Source organism: Apis mellifera, linkage group LG7 (genome assembly GCF_003254395.2).
Source record: "Apis mellifera strain DH4 linkage group LG7, Amel_HAv3.1, whole genome shotgun sequence".
NCBI classification, from domain to species: domain Eukaryota; kingdom Metazoa; phylum Arthropoda; class Insecta; order Hymenoptera; family Apidae; genus Apis; species Apis mellifera.
In genome coordinates, this window is record NC_037644.1 from 13,196,020 (window position 1) to 13,214,234 (window position 18,215).

An 18,215-nucleotide genomic window follows, 5' to 3' on the forward strand; every position below is an offset into this window, starting at 1 on the left:
GTACGAAAAAAAAAAAGAACAGAAAATATTGAATTTAAAAAATAAAACCGTTTAAAAATAAATCCTCCGATAAATTCGCCTGACAATTAAAAAATATATATATATAAAAAAAAAAAAGCAAAGGCTGCAATCTCCCCAATTTACGATGACCGAGGTTACTCTAATAAATTACGTCTAGGCGGAAGAAGGTGGATCATTTAACGTTAAAAGGGAAATACGTCGTTGTTTTCAGCGAAACGGTTGTGGAAGAGTAACGTTTCGAATGAGAGACGCGATCCGTAATTGCCTATCCGTGGATGTAAACAAAATCTAGCGCCGCGTCTACTCGTTGAATTCCATTTCGCCGTGAGCAAATGGCGCATAGATAGAAAAAAAAAAAAAAAAAAAAGAAAATGTTCGTTCTCTCTCGACGACTAGCGTTTCTTACGCTCTACTGTTTCTTCGACGGAATTCGAAGGGTAATTTTTTTGCTCGAAATGTTACCGATCGAGAGAAATTTAAAATTAAAATTTATTATTGATTCGATTGGTGGATATGGGAACAGCTCGCGTTCCTGTTCTCAAAATCGAATCTCGTATTTATCCAATTCGATATTACATTGTCGATTTAATCGTTGAGTAAATCCATCCATTTATTCCTCGTATCACTTGATTCCGATTTTATCGAAGATCGTTTTTCGTTAATCATTTTTTCATCGTTTAAATTTCGCATTAAATTTGAAAATCCCGCGCTGCGTCATACGAGATGAAAAATTGTTTCAATTCCATATTACCGATCGAGTAAATACCTTTCGCTCGATTTTACTTTTTTTCATTATTCAAATTTTACATTAAATTCGAAACTCTCTCTCTCTGAAATGAAACAAAACGAAAACGCGATTCTCGATCGAGAAATCCGTTTTCAAATCCGGATAAATTACAAAATGGCGCGATTAAACTCGGTTGAAAGATTGGAAATCGATGGGCAACTAGCAATGGCCACCGTCAGATTTGCGCGTGGGCGCGTATTCAAATAATTAGGTTCACTCGCTGACCGTGTATTTTCATCGTCATTAAACCCTGTCAAGTCGTCGCCCCGATTTCTCTCTGCAATTATCCTGCGCCACCGATTATCCTCTTTTATTTATTTTTCTCTTTTTTTTTTTTTTCGAAGACTGATAACTCGATAAGTATTCGTATAAATCGTGGAATCAACGATGAATCGTTGATCCAATCGACGCTTGTGCGAAAATCGAAAAGAAATCGATAAATTTAAATTGAATTAAAAATTACAAGTGAAATATTAATCCATCAAATGTTATAAAATCTGAGTTTTCTTTTTTTTCTTCTTTTAAAATCTAGTTTATCATCATCTTGATATATAATTTCGATTCGATGAACGTAACTCAACTTGATCTTTCAACTTGGGAAAAAAAGAAAACAATTTCGAAAGCGAAATTCAATTGAAAATATTGGGAAAATAAGAAGAAGATAAGAAGAATGAATTTTGTTCATTCATCATCGCCTTTTGGCAAAGAATCTTTTCAAAGAATTTCGAACTTTGTGTCTTAAAGTTATCGTGGAAAACAAAAATTACAAACACTTACTATAAACAGTTTTAAGATTTTGCGATTAATAAAAATCAACAAATTAAATAATTTGAAAGAGTTCGTTTCGTTAAAAAATTTATTGTCTCGTTAAAAGAAAAAAGAAAGAGAATCTTCTCTTTCTTCCTTGTTTTCGACACGAAGAGAAATACGCCATATTTACGATCTCCCTTCGAGGGCAGAGTACGATTAAAAAGTGCACAAATAAGAGAAGTTCTGGGAATTAAATTCGAGAAACTAAGCGAAACGAACGCCTTTACTGATGAGACGAGATTAAAAATTACGACTTCGTCCTGACAAATTTAATAATGAAAAACAATTATTCACTGCCATCTCTTTTCTCCTCTTCTTTTTCATCGTACAAAGAAATATCTTAGTTATATAATAATTAATAAATCGATAACAATACATTGAACAAATTTCATGAACTGTCAGATATCAAATATTTATTCCTCAGCAATATCGAATGAAAAAATTTTTCCAACAATCAAGTCAATGTACGTGTTCACAAGTTACTCATAATGACTTTAATTTATTATCCCCGGATGGATGAAATTCCTCCTCCCTTTTTCTTTCGTGAACAGCATCCGATCACGTGAAAACGGAGTTTCCTTGCGCAGAGGGGGGCTTTGAGGTTCGATCTCGAGGCAGGTGCATAAATCGACGTTAAAGCGGAGCTACCCTTATCGAGAGATCCACTCCGGGAAAATTGATTCCTCCTCTTCGAACAGCATCGCCCTTATCTAGTCAACATTTCCGGATTGCTCGTCTCGATATCGTTACTCTTATCGCGTGCACCAATGAGAAGAGATCTCCACCAATCTCTCCCTCGATTTTTCCTTCAGATTTCCCATCGAATTTTAACGATCTCGATTAAAGATTTGTCCAAGCTCCGTGTGTACCAATTCGTATCCATAAGTTTTCACGGAGAGGTTTTGCAAATTGTTTCGAAATAATTAATTACGATCCAGAGAGACGTCTTCCAAAAAGATGAATAGTTTCTCGTTTGCTCGTTCGAATATCGTGAAAACAATGGCAAGATGTAACAAGTTGGGAATAATGTTACTTGCTACATTTTAAGTTCGATAATTTATCCTTCGAAGCGTAATAATAATTACAAATAATTGGCAAACAAATTACGTGAAAAGCGGGTCGAGGATAAAAGGTAGGAAAATAAGTGATGAGTGGGATGAGATGATCGTTGTCAGACAAGTGGAGTCGGATGCATAAAGTGTAACAGTTACGAATAATGTTAGTTGCATAAGTCACTTTGATAATTTATCGTTCAAAATAATAATTAGAAATAATTGTAGTGTCGATACGAAGAGTGGATCGACTGTAAAAACTATAAATGTTATTTCAGTAAATGATTACTTAAAGCAACTTTATTCGAAATTTTTAATTAGTTACTTCTTCAACGAGTTCTTAACTTGGTCAAATAATATAAAGACTTTATGAACAGAGTGGCACAAATAACAAGTAGCAGACACTTTTGCTTCTTCTTGCGATTATATCATACTTTATATCAAAATTTATTAGACAAGAATAACGATAATCTCTTTCCAAGACTCTTTCCTTTTTCTTTCAAACTTCACGACTCGACAAAATTCATAAAAATCGTACACCACGAAATCAACCCTCTTTCGATCCTCTTCCAAAATTTATTAAACGAGAGTAACTTTTCCCTTTTTCTTCCTCTTTCAAACGCTGTTCACAAATTCATAAAAATCGTATACCAAGAAATTTTAGCCTCCAACGAAATCCTCTTTCAATCCTCTTCCAAAATTTATTAGACAAGAATAACGACAGTCCCCCAAGACTTTTTCCTTTTTTTCTCTCAAACATTTTTCACAAAATTCATAAAAATCATACACTATAAAAATCTTTCCAACGATCAGCTTCCTAATTTTAGCCTTCGACGAAACCAAAATTTATTGGACAACTTTTTCCTTCCCCTTTCAAAATTCGCGCAAAGATCGTGCACCGTTAAATTTCAGCCCCCAACCCTCTCCCATTAAGAATTAACCCGCTCAGGAACTGATAATTGACAAACCCAAGGATACTCCATCTACCCGTGATTCATCCGATTTCCTCGTGCACGATCATCCCATCTAATCTCCAGGAATCTTCCACGCGAAGGAGGTGGCGGCAGGTTAATCACGATTAGAGAAGCCACCATTCTCCCTATTGCTACTTCTGTCCAAGAAAAAGTATCATCGAAGTTGGCCGATAATCGAATCCTCGCGATCGAGATCGTTCGTCTCATCCCTTCGAAAGGGATGGCTATCGTTTCCTTTCGAGAAAAAAGGCGGGTGAGCAGCTTGAAGGGAAACGTATTGAAGGGAGGATTATCGCGGGGGTGGAAATTCTCGAGCAAAAATTATATAACGCGATACCGCGATCCAGAGATTTCCAGGGACGGGATTCAATTGAGATTCTATCGCTGCGATAAAGCTGCGAAGCTGCTCTTGTTCTTTCCGGGGAAGGAAGAGAGCCGCGACACGATATCGGCCGGTGAAAAGATTCTCTCGAATACCGTGCGCCCTTTTTCCTCCCAAGGTTGAAACGGAGGAGGGGCAACTCCGTTCCACTCGAGTTGCGGCCGAGTTCATCGAGAGACCTCGTTGAGAACGGGCGGAAGAAGGATCTCTTGTTCCAACGGATTTCAGGGAAACGCGATCCTTGGATTTTGAGCTACCTGGTTTTATTTATGGATAAGATATTAATGCGAGTTTTCGATTTCGAATTTTGTAAAAGAAAAAAAAAGTGTCGATTAAATTAGAAAGGATAAGAAATTGGGATGAGAGTTTTGTTAAAAACAAGAAGGTATCGAGAAAAGTATTTATCAAATGAGAAGAGAAATTGTTGGAATTTCAACATGTTTGGAATTTCTACGTGATATATTTAGGACATTGTGTAGGGGATTCGAGAGAACGAATTATGTTAAAAACAAGAAGGTATCAAGAAAAGTATTAATCAAATGAGAAGAGAAATTGTTGGAATTTCAACATGTTTGGAATTTCTACGTGATATATTTGGTACATTGTGTAGGAGATTCGAGAAAACGAATTTTCAACAAGAAAATATCAAAAGTATTAATGGAAGGATCGAAGAGAATTGTTGGAATTTCTTTGATAATTTCAATATATTCGAAATTCCTACGTGTTTGTTGAATTGTTGATATTTTTGAGATATTGTGTAGAGGAACAAATTTTCGATTTCGAATTTTGTAAAAACAAAAAAGTATCAAGAAAAGTATTAATCAAATGGAAGGATCGAAAATAAACTGGGATCTTTAATAATTTTAATATATTTGGAATTTCTACGTATTCGATATTTTAGACGTTGTGTAGGGGATTCGAGAAAACAAATTTTCGATTTCGAATTTTGTAAAAACAAAAAAGTATCAAGAAAAGTATTAATCAAATGGAAGAATCGAAGAGAAATGGGATCTTTAATAATTTTAATATATTTGGAATTTCTACGTGTTCGAGATATATTTGGGTTGTGTAGAGGATTCGAGAAAACAAATTTTCAACAAGAAAATATCAAAACTATTAATCAAATAGAAAAATCGAAGAGAAACTGAGATCTTTAATAATTTTTTAATAACATATTTGGAATTTCTATGCATTTGCCATATATTTGGGTTATGTAGGGGAGAGAAAAAAATTTTCGATTTCAAATTTTATGAAAACAAAAAAGTATCAAAAAAAGTAATAATCAAATGAAAGAATTTGAAAAGAAACTGAAGTCTTTAATACTTTCAACATATTTGGAATTTCTACGTGTTCAAGATATATTTTAAACGTTGTGTTTTCGATTTCGAATTTTGTAAAAACAAGAAAATAAAGTATTAATCAAATGAAAGAATTCGAAGAGAAACTGAGATCTTTAATAATTTTTTAATAACATATTTGGAATTTCTACGTGTTCGAGATATATTTTAAACGTTGTGTTTTCGATTTCGAATTTTGTAAAAACAAGAAAATATCAAAAGTATTAATCAAATGAAAGAATTTGAAAAGAAACTGAAGTCTTTAATAATTTCAACATATTTGGAATCTCTACGTGTTCGAGATATATTTTAAACGTTGTGTTTTCGATTTCGAATTTTGTAAAAACAAGAAAATATCAAAAGTATTAATCAAATGAAAGAATTCGAAGCGAAACTGAAATCTTTAACAATTTTTTAACGACATATTTGGAATTTCTACGAGTTTGAGATATATTTTAGACGTTGTATAGCGAGAAAAAATTTTTCGACCCATTTCCAGAAATTTCCGATAGTCGAAACAATTGGTATTGTTACACGCGTGTAATTGATTCGCGCGATCGACGTATCTCCATCCACCTAAAGGTACTTTAACACCTCCGAGTCTGTGCTTAGACAATTAGCACGTTGCATTTCCTCGGTGTGTGTACTCTGGCCGGTCAATAGTATTCCGCCGAGTCTCATCAAACAAGTAGTATAACGTCGTATTTAGTCGACAACTGATTGAACGCGATTCACGATTTGGAAGCAGCTGCGAAAAATCTTTCGTTTAATTGAAAAGAATTTCACTTAGTTGGCAATTCTATTCTCTCGAATATTTACGATCTTTTCTTTTCTTTTTTCTTTTTTTAACTTTCACGAGGATTTATAATTCCTCGTGGAAATAACCGATGGATAATAGCCTGGTTATAATTCCATCTCGATGTATTCCTGATTGTTATCTCGACAACGTCAGTTCGTTCGATCTCTCGATGGAAGCTCGGCTTCATCGTGTTATTCGCAATAAAATTACACGGATTTCGAAATATATACGTAAACGAAGATGCGGAGATACGGTTGAAATCATACGATACCTGCAACAAAATCGATATTAAACTCGAGTATATACATATATATATATATATAGAAATTCAATGGTCGGCCGCGTACCGCTTCATCTCGAACGATATCGGTAAATCTAAATCAGATTAATGACGTCCTGACCGATTTCGATGAATGTATAATACGAAATATATTCGTTTCCAAATTTTTCTTATATTCATTTTATATCAAAAATTGCGTGTAATATATTCTTCTCTGGAAGAAAACATTTTTTTTGAAATCTTGGAAAACGGGATTCGAGACGAAATAAGCTAGAATTAAGAATCGATATTTTCCTATACGATACGATCTCGTTCGAAAACACGAGTCGAACATTTCACAGAGAGAAACGTTCCCGTTTCGAAACTTTTCCGACTTTCTGCTTCTGACAGAAACCAGAGCGGTTTCATACGAGACGTAGCCACATCGTTTACGATCCTTCTATTATTTTTCATAACCAACGAATCACTTTTATTCCGTGGAATTATCAATTCATTGCACTATCTCGATTAATTAATATAATTGCAAAATGGATATCGAGGGAACTATAATTTCTCGAAAGGAGAAGAAAAAAAAAAGGAAAATTAAAAACTGGAGGGCGGAGGAATTCATTTAAATTGGAAAGACCCGAAGTAATGGCATTCTAGGGGAAAACAAAATTAATTCGGTGAAACTAGCGTCCCAGAATTACCGCCACCAGAATACTCGGGCACAGCTTTTACTCCGTTTAAAATTAAACCATCATTTCAGAGACTACACAAGTTGAAATAATTTCGAAATTGTTCTCTTACATCTTGCCTTCCCGAGACTCTAAGATGTATCAAAGATGTGCCAAATTTGGGAAGAAAATTTCGTGCGCATGCGCGAAAGATTGCGCGCGAAAAACGAACGACGAACGGTTATATAACTCGTTAATAACCGCAAAAGTTGATGACAACGATTCGTAAAATTATCGTAATGGAGGAGAATTAATTCCTCGTTAATGCTCGTAAGTTTGTATTAATTTGCAAACTTGGTAATAGCGTAATGTAGAGGTTCTCGTCGAGTAACGTTCTCGAGTAATACCGGTGGTACACGAGGGACAGATTGTACCGTGTATTCCGTTCGAAAGTTTACCGTTAACGACGTACGAATGCTTTAATTCCGATCGATCGTGGGGGGGTTTAAATTTGATTAGAAAGTTGAGCATTATAAGATCTCTCGGTCTTGACAATATCTCCGAGGAATCTGAATGGTTTCGATCGATATTCCTCCAGCCGGAGTCATCCAGGTTTATCTCGGTGCCACGCAGATACCGGGCAAATCGATCGTAATCCGTCGGTTTGCTGACTCCGCGCAGAGGGGGAGTCTTACAAGTTGCAAGAGCCGTGTTAAGAGGAGTAACTGGGAGCAAAATGAAGGTACACGGGTATAATTCTACTCGAACTTGAAATCAAACTTTCAATTACACTCGATTACTAAACGAGGAGGAGATTGTAATTTATACAGATTACATTGTCTTTTACTTGTTAAATTATTGAGGAAAATAATTCTTAAAAATCAAAATTAAATTGAAGATAAGAAACGAAATTGGAAATAAAATACTACTAGAGATATAGTTGCCATTCTGTGTATAAAATTCGTAGCTTTTACACGACTCTCTCTCTCTACGTAGAAATACCGGGTAGCAGGTGGTAACACGGTTACCGTATCTAATTTCCACGCGCTCGAGACAGAAACTAAGCGTCGATTGCAATAGGCGAGTTCTAACGAGGCACCAGCGACCAGGCGTTTTCCCAGCTCGCATCACGGTTCCCACCCAAGTCGTCACTCACCTCCATAAAACGAATTAAGTTCTTCTCGTTAAAAGAAATACTCCAATTTCTCTCCCGTTCCGTTCGTATCGCCCGGACGGAACAAATAAACGTGGCAATTAAACCCGGGTGATATATTTTCCGCTCCGTTAATAAACGCTCGATTCATTCGACGTTCATAACCGACGTAATAATCCGTGTATATAAACCGTTACCTGGGTTAAACTTAATTGGCTTGGTCTTCTTACAAACGAGTTATCACAGTGGAAATTTATCTCCAATTTATCTCCGTCTCGTCGACTGCGTGTCCAACATAACGCGAATAATAAGAAAACACAGTTGAACTCGTAACATAACCTATACACGTATATCAATTACACTTTTACCGAATATCCTCATCGTTCGGTGTTTCCAATCGTTCGATCGGAATTTTGGATAAAAATGTATCGAAAATATTATCGAAAGATCACCTTTGAGAAGACCTTTTATTTCACATCTCGAGAAAAACTTGTATCGAAGCGAAGCGAAGCCGGCCGCTCGTGTTGGCAATTGCGCGACTGCAGCGCCACAGGGAATTCTGGCAGAAATCGAAACAAGAACGGAGACATCGGTGGCTCTCGCGTCGCATTTTCTTCGACGGTTAAGGTTGGCACGATTTTCGCTCTATTCGTTCCGCTTCTCCTCTTGTTGTTGCGGAGGCTGATTCCGTTGTTTGATTACTTATCTACGTACGTATGTATGTATGTATATATAGCCATGTTTACCGGAGAGACGAGAGTCGGGTTTAGGAGTTGGCGTTTACCGACGAATCGTTGGAAATGGGTTCGTTACGCGGGTCGAGAGATTATTGCTTTCCGTACAGATTGTTTATCGTTGTGTTTGACACGTTGTAATCGGCGATGGGGAAAATTTATACACAGTTTACGTTACGAATAAACTTATTGCACGGAACATAATATTAATAATATCGGAAATAATTAATAAGGAAATAAATGACTCAAAAGCGGGTCAATTGTAATATCGAACATTTTAACGTGTGATTGATGAAAAAGTAACTTTATTCGAAATTTTTAACTTTTCCAACGGATTAATGCAACAGACTTTGTAACGTAGACCGGTCAAGGGATTCTAGGAATTGCTACAAGTTGCTTAAAATATTTTAAGATTATATATAAGATATATAGATAAGTTTTATAATAAACGATAAGGATAGCCTTATGACGATAAACTTTAAGCTTCATGATCCAAAGAGATAATATCAACTTCTCTCTTCCATCTTCTTTTTTTTTTCTTTAAAACTATATTAACCTAGAAAAGAAAGAAAAAGAAGAAGAAGAAGTAGAAGTAACGGAAGTTTAACATCGATTTATAATCACTTTATATTATATTGCTTAACTTTTCGTCCGACCCTTGCTCCCTTTCATCCGAGATCACGACCCAAGATCGAGAAGAAGAAAAAAAGGGAAGAGAAGAGATATAAATCGTCCAATTTAAACTTCGTTAACGCAGGACGGAAAGATGTTAACGAAGAAAGAGTCAAATTCACGCTGTATATTCGGTATAATTAAACGAGATTTTCGTTTATCTTGTTTGCCGGATAGAATTCGCCATTAGAGGTAAACCAGAGTTGGATGGAAATTAAATAGAGGGATACGCGTGTATTGTCGTCTCGAATTTCTCGAAAACGAACTCTCCACACTTGCGCGAATAAGTTGGCGCTTTCCTCGGTGCTCGAGGAAAATAGCTTCCGCCCCGAGATATCCCCCGCGCATGTAAATTCTCCACGTGACCAGCATCTTCACGAGTATATATACGCTCTCCTCTTGCGAAGAGTTTACGTGTTTCGAAGATTTCCATTAACGATCTCTCGAGAAAGGCACAATTCGATCCCAATAGAATCGAACCGATATATCCTCGTCGCTAATATTTTCCTAGGTAAAAGAACATTGCAAGTAATCGTATTATATACGACAAATCGTATTATTTAACGGAACATTCGAGGAGAGACAGAAGGAAAGGATCGAAGAAAAGTGCATTCGATCTTGATGGAGGGAGGGAGACAGGCAGATTGGAAAATGGAAGGAGATGAAAGGAAGGAAGGAAAGCAAGGATCGGCGAGTGGTTGCTCGGTTGATAGGTTCCCGTAATTACCAATTAACTTGGAATTACACGGAGAGGGCCCTCCCCGTCACCCGAGTTGACGAAAATCTCAATAATTAGCCTCGTTGTGATTCTGACGCCCCAGATACTCGCACGAAATTATCGGGCGTCGGCTTAATTGAGGGCCCCCGTAATTACTTCCACCCAATCTTATCTTCGTGTTCTTCTTCTTCTTCTTAATCTTCCCCCTCGTAATCAGTTTCTCCGGATCTACACGAAATCGACGATCGCCATTTGTCGTGGGCGTTTCCCTTTCCACGTTCTCGATTTTTATTTCGTTTCGTCGTTGCGTGAAAAATATTTTTGATTTAACGAGTGGAGCAGTTTTTTTTTAATGAAATAAATCGAATAGAATGGCGGGAGGGGAAGTTTATTTTTCGATGGCGACGATAAATGAATATTTTATACGAAATACCGGTCGATTTAAATAAAATTATTGAATTTTAAACATACAAATTGATATTTATCCCGTTTGAATTCGAAAGCATTCGTCCGAATTAAAACCACACGTCTGTTTCATTATCCTTCCGTTTTACGATTATTCTCGTCGACTTGGTTCGAGGCTCCGTCGACGACGAGAAGGGATCCAAGATATAAAAATAAAATCGCGCGTTCGTTTCTTCTTTTCCAGCCAGTCTTCCCAAGAATAAACGAATTCGTACGAAGGCAAGAAGCAATCATCAGAATATCGACGATTAGTTCCTCTCGTGTCTCGAATCGTCTTCCTCCATCGAAATTAATATATATTCGTCGCTTATAGATAGTGATATAATCCGTGATTCGATATTTTGTATACAGCTCGTATAAGAAGAAGAAGGAAAACACCGATTTCGAAGGGAAAAGAGAAGAGAAGAAGCTCGTTTCGATCGAAGGATGGCGCGCAAAACGCAACGACAATTCGAGTGCTCGATTCAGTTCAATCGTCGCGCGCGATACAAACCTCGAACGATTTAAAAACACACATATATATATCTCGTATTAGATATAACGAAATTTCGAATTTGAACGATGGCTAGAGCGCGGAAAAAGTATGGCGCCCACCGTTCCTATCCTCTTCTCGTGCTGATCGAAGACGGGTCGAAATAAAATCGCAATAAACGTGGAGATAAAACGAGAAGAAGAAGAAGAAGAGATTTATCTCTGATCCTCGTATGGAGAAGAAGAGGGCGAAGGAAGATAAAGTGAAGCGAGAGATCGGGAAGAGAGAATGAACGTTTCCGCGTTCTCTCGATCCTGCTGAGCGAAGGGAGGGAAGGAAGGAAGAGGAGGAGGAGGAGAAAAGATGCGGGTCGAGGTCCTCGTGATCCTCGGCGCGCTCGTCGCCTCGGCCGATTGCGGCTCGAGATCGACGATCTCAGAGTCGAAGCCCGCTTCGAGGAAACGGAACGGCACGTCCCCCGAGACGATAACGATCGGCCTGATCGTCCCCCACACGAACTTCGGCAGGCGGGAATACACCAAGGCTGTGAACCGCACCGTGGGCGCGTTGCACAAGAGCTACGGGAAGAACAAGAGCAAGTCGTACAGCTTTTTGGATAAGTATAACTTCACCCAGCACGCGGTCCAGCTCAGGATGATGAGCCTCACTCCCAGTCCATCAGGTAAAGCAAGCCGAGTATATTTCTTTTAAAATTTCCTTTTAAACTCCTCAGTGTTTTCTCGCTCGAGGAGTGGATATTCGATCCTTGCTTTGATTCTCGACAATTCGAGTATAAATAATGGCAATAATTTAAGGCTGAACATGGTTTTCTTAAAGCTTTCCAGATCTTTAATTAAACAGGTAAAGAGTAGCAAGTCGAGTATATTTCTTTCTTTCAAAATTTCCTTTTAAACTCTATCTTCGTGTTTTCTCGCTCGAGCAGTGGATATTCGAGTAATTGATTTCGATTATATCACACAAGTGTTACAAGGATAGGTTTGTGAACCCGTCTTTCTTTCATTCTCAACAATTCGAGTATAAATAATGGCAATAATTTATGGACGGGCATGGTTTTCTTAATGCTTTCCAGATCTTTAATTTAAACAAAAATACCATAGCAGTGAACCCAACAGATAAAGTGTAGCAAGTCGAGTATATTTCTTTCTTTCAAAATTTTTAAACTACTCCATCTTTGTGTTTTCTCGCTCGAGCAGTGAATATTCCAGTAATCGTTTGATTATCATATGATCACAATGTTACAAGGACAGGTTTGTGAATCCTTTCTTTCGTTCTCAACAATTCGAGTATAACCTGATAATAATTTATGAGCAGGCATGGTTTTCCTAACGCTTTCCAGATTTAATTTAATTTAAATAAAGATACCAAGTAAGCCACACTTGGTCTCTTCTCAGTGTGTATTGTTCCTGAAAAGCAAGGTTAGAATAGCCGCAAAGAGTTAAAGTACCAGAGGAGCTCATAATATAAGCGAATATACAGTCATAAGGTGGTAGATGGTCGTTCGAGCAGTTTAGAAATCCCATTTATGCAATATTCAAAGTTTCACTTGGTCCAGCTCAGCATGATGAAGCTCATCCCAACAGATAAAGCAAGTATTTCTTTCTTTCAAAATTTCCTTTTAAACTCCATCTTCATTTTCTCGCTGAAGGACTGGATATTCGAGTAATCGTTCGATTATCACAATGTTACAAGGCTTGTGAATCCTTTCTTTCATTCTCCACAATTCGAATATAACCTGGCAATAATTGATGGGCGGGCATAGTTTTCCTAACGCTTTGTGCATTCTTCTCGAAAAACAAGATTAGAATAGCAAAGAAGCTAATATAAGCGAATATACAATCATAGGTAATAGATGGTCCATAGGAACAGTTTAGACATTTGTGCAATATTCAAAATGAAATTTCAACAGACGAGTTATAAGCCTCCTAGCCTTCGAATATTATAACGAATTTCGAATATTATTTCGAATATTAATCGATATTCGAAACGAATTGCACGTCCCATTTCAATAACTTATTAATAATTTTAAACTTCGTATTTTCTTTTAGGGTAGCTGCAAAGAGTACAAATATCAGAGTAACCATAAATCATATTTCTTTTAAAATTTCGCAAAGAATATCAAGAGTACAGTACCACAAGTGCCAGAGTAGCTAATATAAACGAATATACAGTCATAGGATGGTAGATGGTCCATAACAGTTTAGACATTTGTGCAATATTCAAAGTGAAATTTCAACATAAGCCTCCTAGCCTTCGAATATTATAACATCGATATTCGAAACGAATTGCACATCTCGTTTCGATAGCTTATTAATAATTTTAAACTTCGTATTTTCTTTTAGGGTAGCTGCAAAGAGTACAAATATCAGAGTAGCCATAAATCATATTTCTTTTAAAATTTCGCAAAGAGTACAAGTACCAGAGTAGCTAATATAAACGAATATACAGTCATAGGATGGTAGATGGTCCATAGGAACAGTTTAGACATTTGTGCAATATTCAAAGTGAAATTTCAACAGACGAGTTATAAGCCTCCTAGCTTTCGAATATTATAATTTCGATATTCGAAACGAATTGCACGTCCCGTTTCAATAGCTTATTAATAATTTTAATTATACGGTAAATAATTTCACGGCGTAATATAACGAGGATTTGATTTCGAACGCGCCATATCCCCGAAAACGTGTGTGAAATAATGTATACGCGTTATCACCGTAAAAAGATGATCGAAACGTGTATATTCCCAGGGAATTGAACAACCCCGTTATTATCCCCGCATCTTCCCAATTTCTTTCATTCCTCTGGCGAAAAATAACCGGGGGAATAAACGGGGGTCGTAAAGAATTCATTTCGCCGGTGGAACACGAAATGTGCCTCGCAATATTTCCACGCCGCGGACTCGAAAACAGGGCGATATTGCGCCCCCGTTTTAATCCTCCGCCAGTGTGTCCCTGGACGACGCACGTGGCCGTCACGCAACGAAGAGTAGCTTCTTCTTCTGTTCCTTCCAATTAATCTAAAACAAATTTATAAATGTTCCATTAATCGTTAGATACATGGATCCGTTCTTACGGTGTTTAGTGATAAAATTTATCACAAAGTTAACAGGCTCTGTTTCCAGAAGACGATCGAAAGTTGGCGTGTTGATGAAGGTTCATGTTTATCGTTAAATTCTGATAAAGTTCTGATGATCGAAAGGATTTGTAAAAGTTTTGATGCAAAGTTTCCACGGTAATCGAGATTAAATTTTCCAATTAAATTTTTGTTTTAATACGGAACTAAAAATTCGAAGCTTCCTTTTTTTCCTTTGTTACGCTAGTCTTGTTCGACTTTTTCAATTCCTTCTTCTCTGTGATAAAATTGATTTATTAGAAAACTGAGACTACAGGAAAATAAAGTTCACGCGCAAATGAAGATTTACGTTTATCACGAAGTTGTAAAGTTGTAAAGCAATTCTGATGATCGAAAGATTCCCAGGCAAACTTTCCATCTTTTTTTTCCGAGATTAAATTTTCCAATTAAATTTCCTTTATTTTTAATACCAGAAAAACGTTAATACCTAAAAATTCAAAGCTTTCTTTCTGCTCTTCCAAAAACTAATCTTGTCCAATTCATTCCTGGAGCTACGGTAATAAAATTGATTTACTACAACGTTTGTTGTTAACAAGTTCCATTCCAAGGTTCAAACAATTTCGAAAAGATTCCAAGAATTGAGCTCTGACTCTCTCTTCGAAAAGTTCTCCCAAAACGCTCTAAAATCCATACTCATCTCGTACAAACGATAACATCAATTTAAGAAAAATTCCTGGAACGAGAAGGGCTGCACGCTCGCGGAATTCGCCCGATTCCCAGAGGAAGCCGAGGAGCATTCACGCTTCTTCTCGATCGCCGTCGAGAAACAAACACGATGAAAGGAAATTCTTCTCCTTCGAAACGGAATATGACGAGTGTTTCTACGAGGGATATCATTATCATCACAGTGAAGTTGATACAGTGAAAACCGTGTTCTCGGCTGGTGAGAACGTTTTTTCTCCTTTTTTCAGGGGAGAACAAGAGAACAACGTTGAAAACACGGCTCGACGTGTTTCTCCGCGGATCCGGAGGCGTTTTCATCCACCTGTAGCTCCTAGTAGTCTGTCAGTTTCTCGAGTTAGCATCCATTTCGATGTCGCTTCGTTTCCTGTTTCCTCTTCCTCGCCTCGATCGGTTATCACGAGCGCTCGTTCGATCCTTCGAGACGGATCACCTTCGATCGAAGGTTTGGAGAAAGGTTCGAGGTTGTACGAGATTCGTTTCGATGCGCTTTCCAATATTCTTTTCTTTTTTTCTTTTTTTTTTTTGTTCAAGACACGTATAACCATAACCATCGGTTGGTGTTTCGTATATATTCTTTTTCGATTAACTTTCCAATCAACCGGTCTCGACCAGGATTTCTCCCTCCTGTAAAACCGTTCCACGCGTCCAATCCGCTCGGCCTGGATCGCGGCGCGGGGGCGGCTTTCGGATAATCGATGTCGCCAGTTACCCTCGAAACGTCGCCTCAAATTTTTCGTTCGCGCTGCTGCTCCTCGAAAAAGAGAGAAAAAGGATCGAAAAGTTCTTTGCGCTTTCCCTCGGGTTGATCGTAGGCGTGGTGAAAAATCGATTCATTGGCGGAAAATTCGGTGGAGAGGAAAATATTTATTTTATACCGAGAAAATTTTCCCAAAATTTCACAAATGTTATCTTTCGTAAAAGTGAAACCAGCTTCTCGCCGGCTGAAGCAAAAATATCGATAAAATGATTTTAAAAATCGATTCGTTGGAAAATTCGGCGGGGAGGAAAACATTTATTTTATACCGAGAAAATTTTCCCAAAATTTCACAAATGCAAGAATTTGTCGATGATTTTTCTTATATAGATAAGAATATAGATAAAAGATATAGAAATATAGTTATCTTTCGTAAAAGTGAAACCAGCTTCTCGTCGGCTGAAGCAAAATATCGATAAAATGATTTTAAAAATCGATTCATTGGCGGAAAATTCGTTGGAAAATTCGGTGGGGAGGAAAACATTTATTTTATACCGAGAAAATTTTCCCAAAGTTTCATAAATACAAGGATTTGTCGATGATTTTTCTTATACATTCGGATATAGATAAAAAAAATATAGAAACGTTATCTTTCGTAAAAGTGAAACCAGTTTTTCGCCGGCTGGAGCAAAATATCGATAAAATGATTTCAAAAATCGATTCGTTGGAAAATTCGGTGGGGAAGAAAATTTTCACAAATCCAAGGATTTGTCGATGATTTTTCTTATGCATTAGGATAAAAAATATAGAAATACAGTTATCTTTCGTAAAAGTGAAACCAGCTTCTCGCCGGCTGAAAAAATAAAAAATATCGATAAAATGATTCCGAAAAACAAGCTTGATGAAAAATGGAATAAATTTAATTAAACTTCCCGGTTTTCGAACGGTTTCGTTCAGCTCGGAGAGGAGAGGATAAAGCGGTTTAGCGGTTCGCCACTTATCGTCCATTTAATTCCATTAATAATTCGATCCCTTTTGTCGTCGTAGCTCTTGCGACACTCTTACCCCGTGGCTTCGTTCCACGATCGAATCGAGACTAAATCACCTTGATTTCGAACTTCTCTCAGACATTCGAACATTTAGATATTCCACAACAGCGAAGCTATCCTATTAGGTGCACCGAGATGCAAATCGATCTCGATTCAACTTCAATTTTTTCCATCGATTCGTGAACAGGTCCCTTTATACTTCTCATATTGAGAAAACTCGTACTTCAAAACAGGAGGGACAAGATACTCGACCTTAAATTCCTCCAAAACTTTCAAAAGTTCAGTCTCGACAATCGTTGCCAAAGTATTGTAAAACTTTCGTTCTGAGAAAGTTCAGAAGTCCTAAAAAAGAAAACGAAACGATGAAGATGAATTCGATTTCCAATAAATAATTGATTATTATCGTATTCGTTAATGAAACCTGTGATGAAGATAATGATACAGTGTCAATTATAAATCATATCGATGCCCAGAAATATTCTAACAATTCAGAATACATTTTTGAGGAAATGATTTCACGTGAGACACTCGTCGTATTCGCAGAATCGTCTCGATTCGTAAAGGGTCGAAGCGAGCGAAATCCTTTTCCATCCGGCTATTCGTTCCATTTACACGATTCATCCGAAAGATCTTTCGTCCGATCATGCGAGGAACGTCGCTAATCACGCGGCGAAATTTACACGCGGATATCGAGAAAAGTTTGGAACGGATGTTGGAAATTTTCGAGGGGATGTCACGTTCGCCTCTTGCCACAAGCCTCGCCAAATCGTTTCGTAACAAGCGCTTGTTAAAGTAACGATGAATGGATATATATATATATATATATATATATATATTGAACATAGAAAGGTGAGAAAAGTTTCACTCTCCATTTTATATTTCTTTGCAGAAGAGATAGGATTATTTATTCGAAGGTTTGATGAAAAAATTGCTACAAGAAATAAATAATTAACAGATGTATCTTGGATTGATGGAATTGATCGCAATTTGCGCGGGTTAATAAGAGTCGTCCTCGCAAGGAGGAGGAGGAGGAGGAGGAGGAGTATCGTGGGCGAGAAGTGAAATTAAGAAACCGGTGGGAGGAATAATGGGACGGGAGGGGGAGGGGGGGAACGAGGACAGGAAGAAACGGGGTCAACACCGAGAGCGCATCGAGAAGTGGAGGAAGAGTTTTGTGGGACAGGTCAGGATGTGTCCATGACTCGAATGACGGTAACGATTTCGAGTCCTTTTTTTTTTGTTATCCGTTTTTGTAACCGGCTGATCGAAATCATGAATAATTTTTTTTTTATAAATATTCCAACGAAATCTTCCCCAATATTTTAA

General features: G+C 37.3%; 1 protein-coding gene across 7 annotated transcripts in view; it reads left to right on the forward strand.

Moving 5' to 3' along the window:
• LOC412818 (NMDA receptor 2) overlaps positions 1-18,215 on the forward strand; it is a 311,909-nt gene that overhangs the window by 224,195 nt on the left and 69,499 nt on the right. Inside the window, exon 2 of one of the 7 annotated variants that reach the window (XM_026441779.1) lies at positions 11,025-11,994. The exons of the other annotated variants lie outside the window; for them this stretch is intronic. Within the exon in view, the coding sequence (XP_026297564.1) occupies positions 11,676-11,994 (319 nt within the window). The 5' untranslated portion in view covers positions 11,025-11,675. The remainder of the gene's footprint in view (positions 1-11,024; positions 11,995-18,215) is intronic. 7 annotated transcript variants of the gene reach the window in all.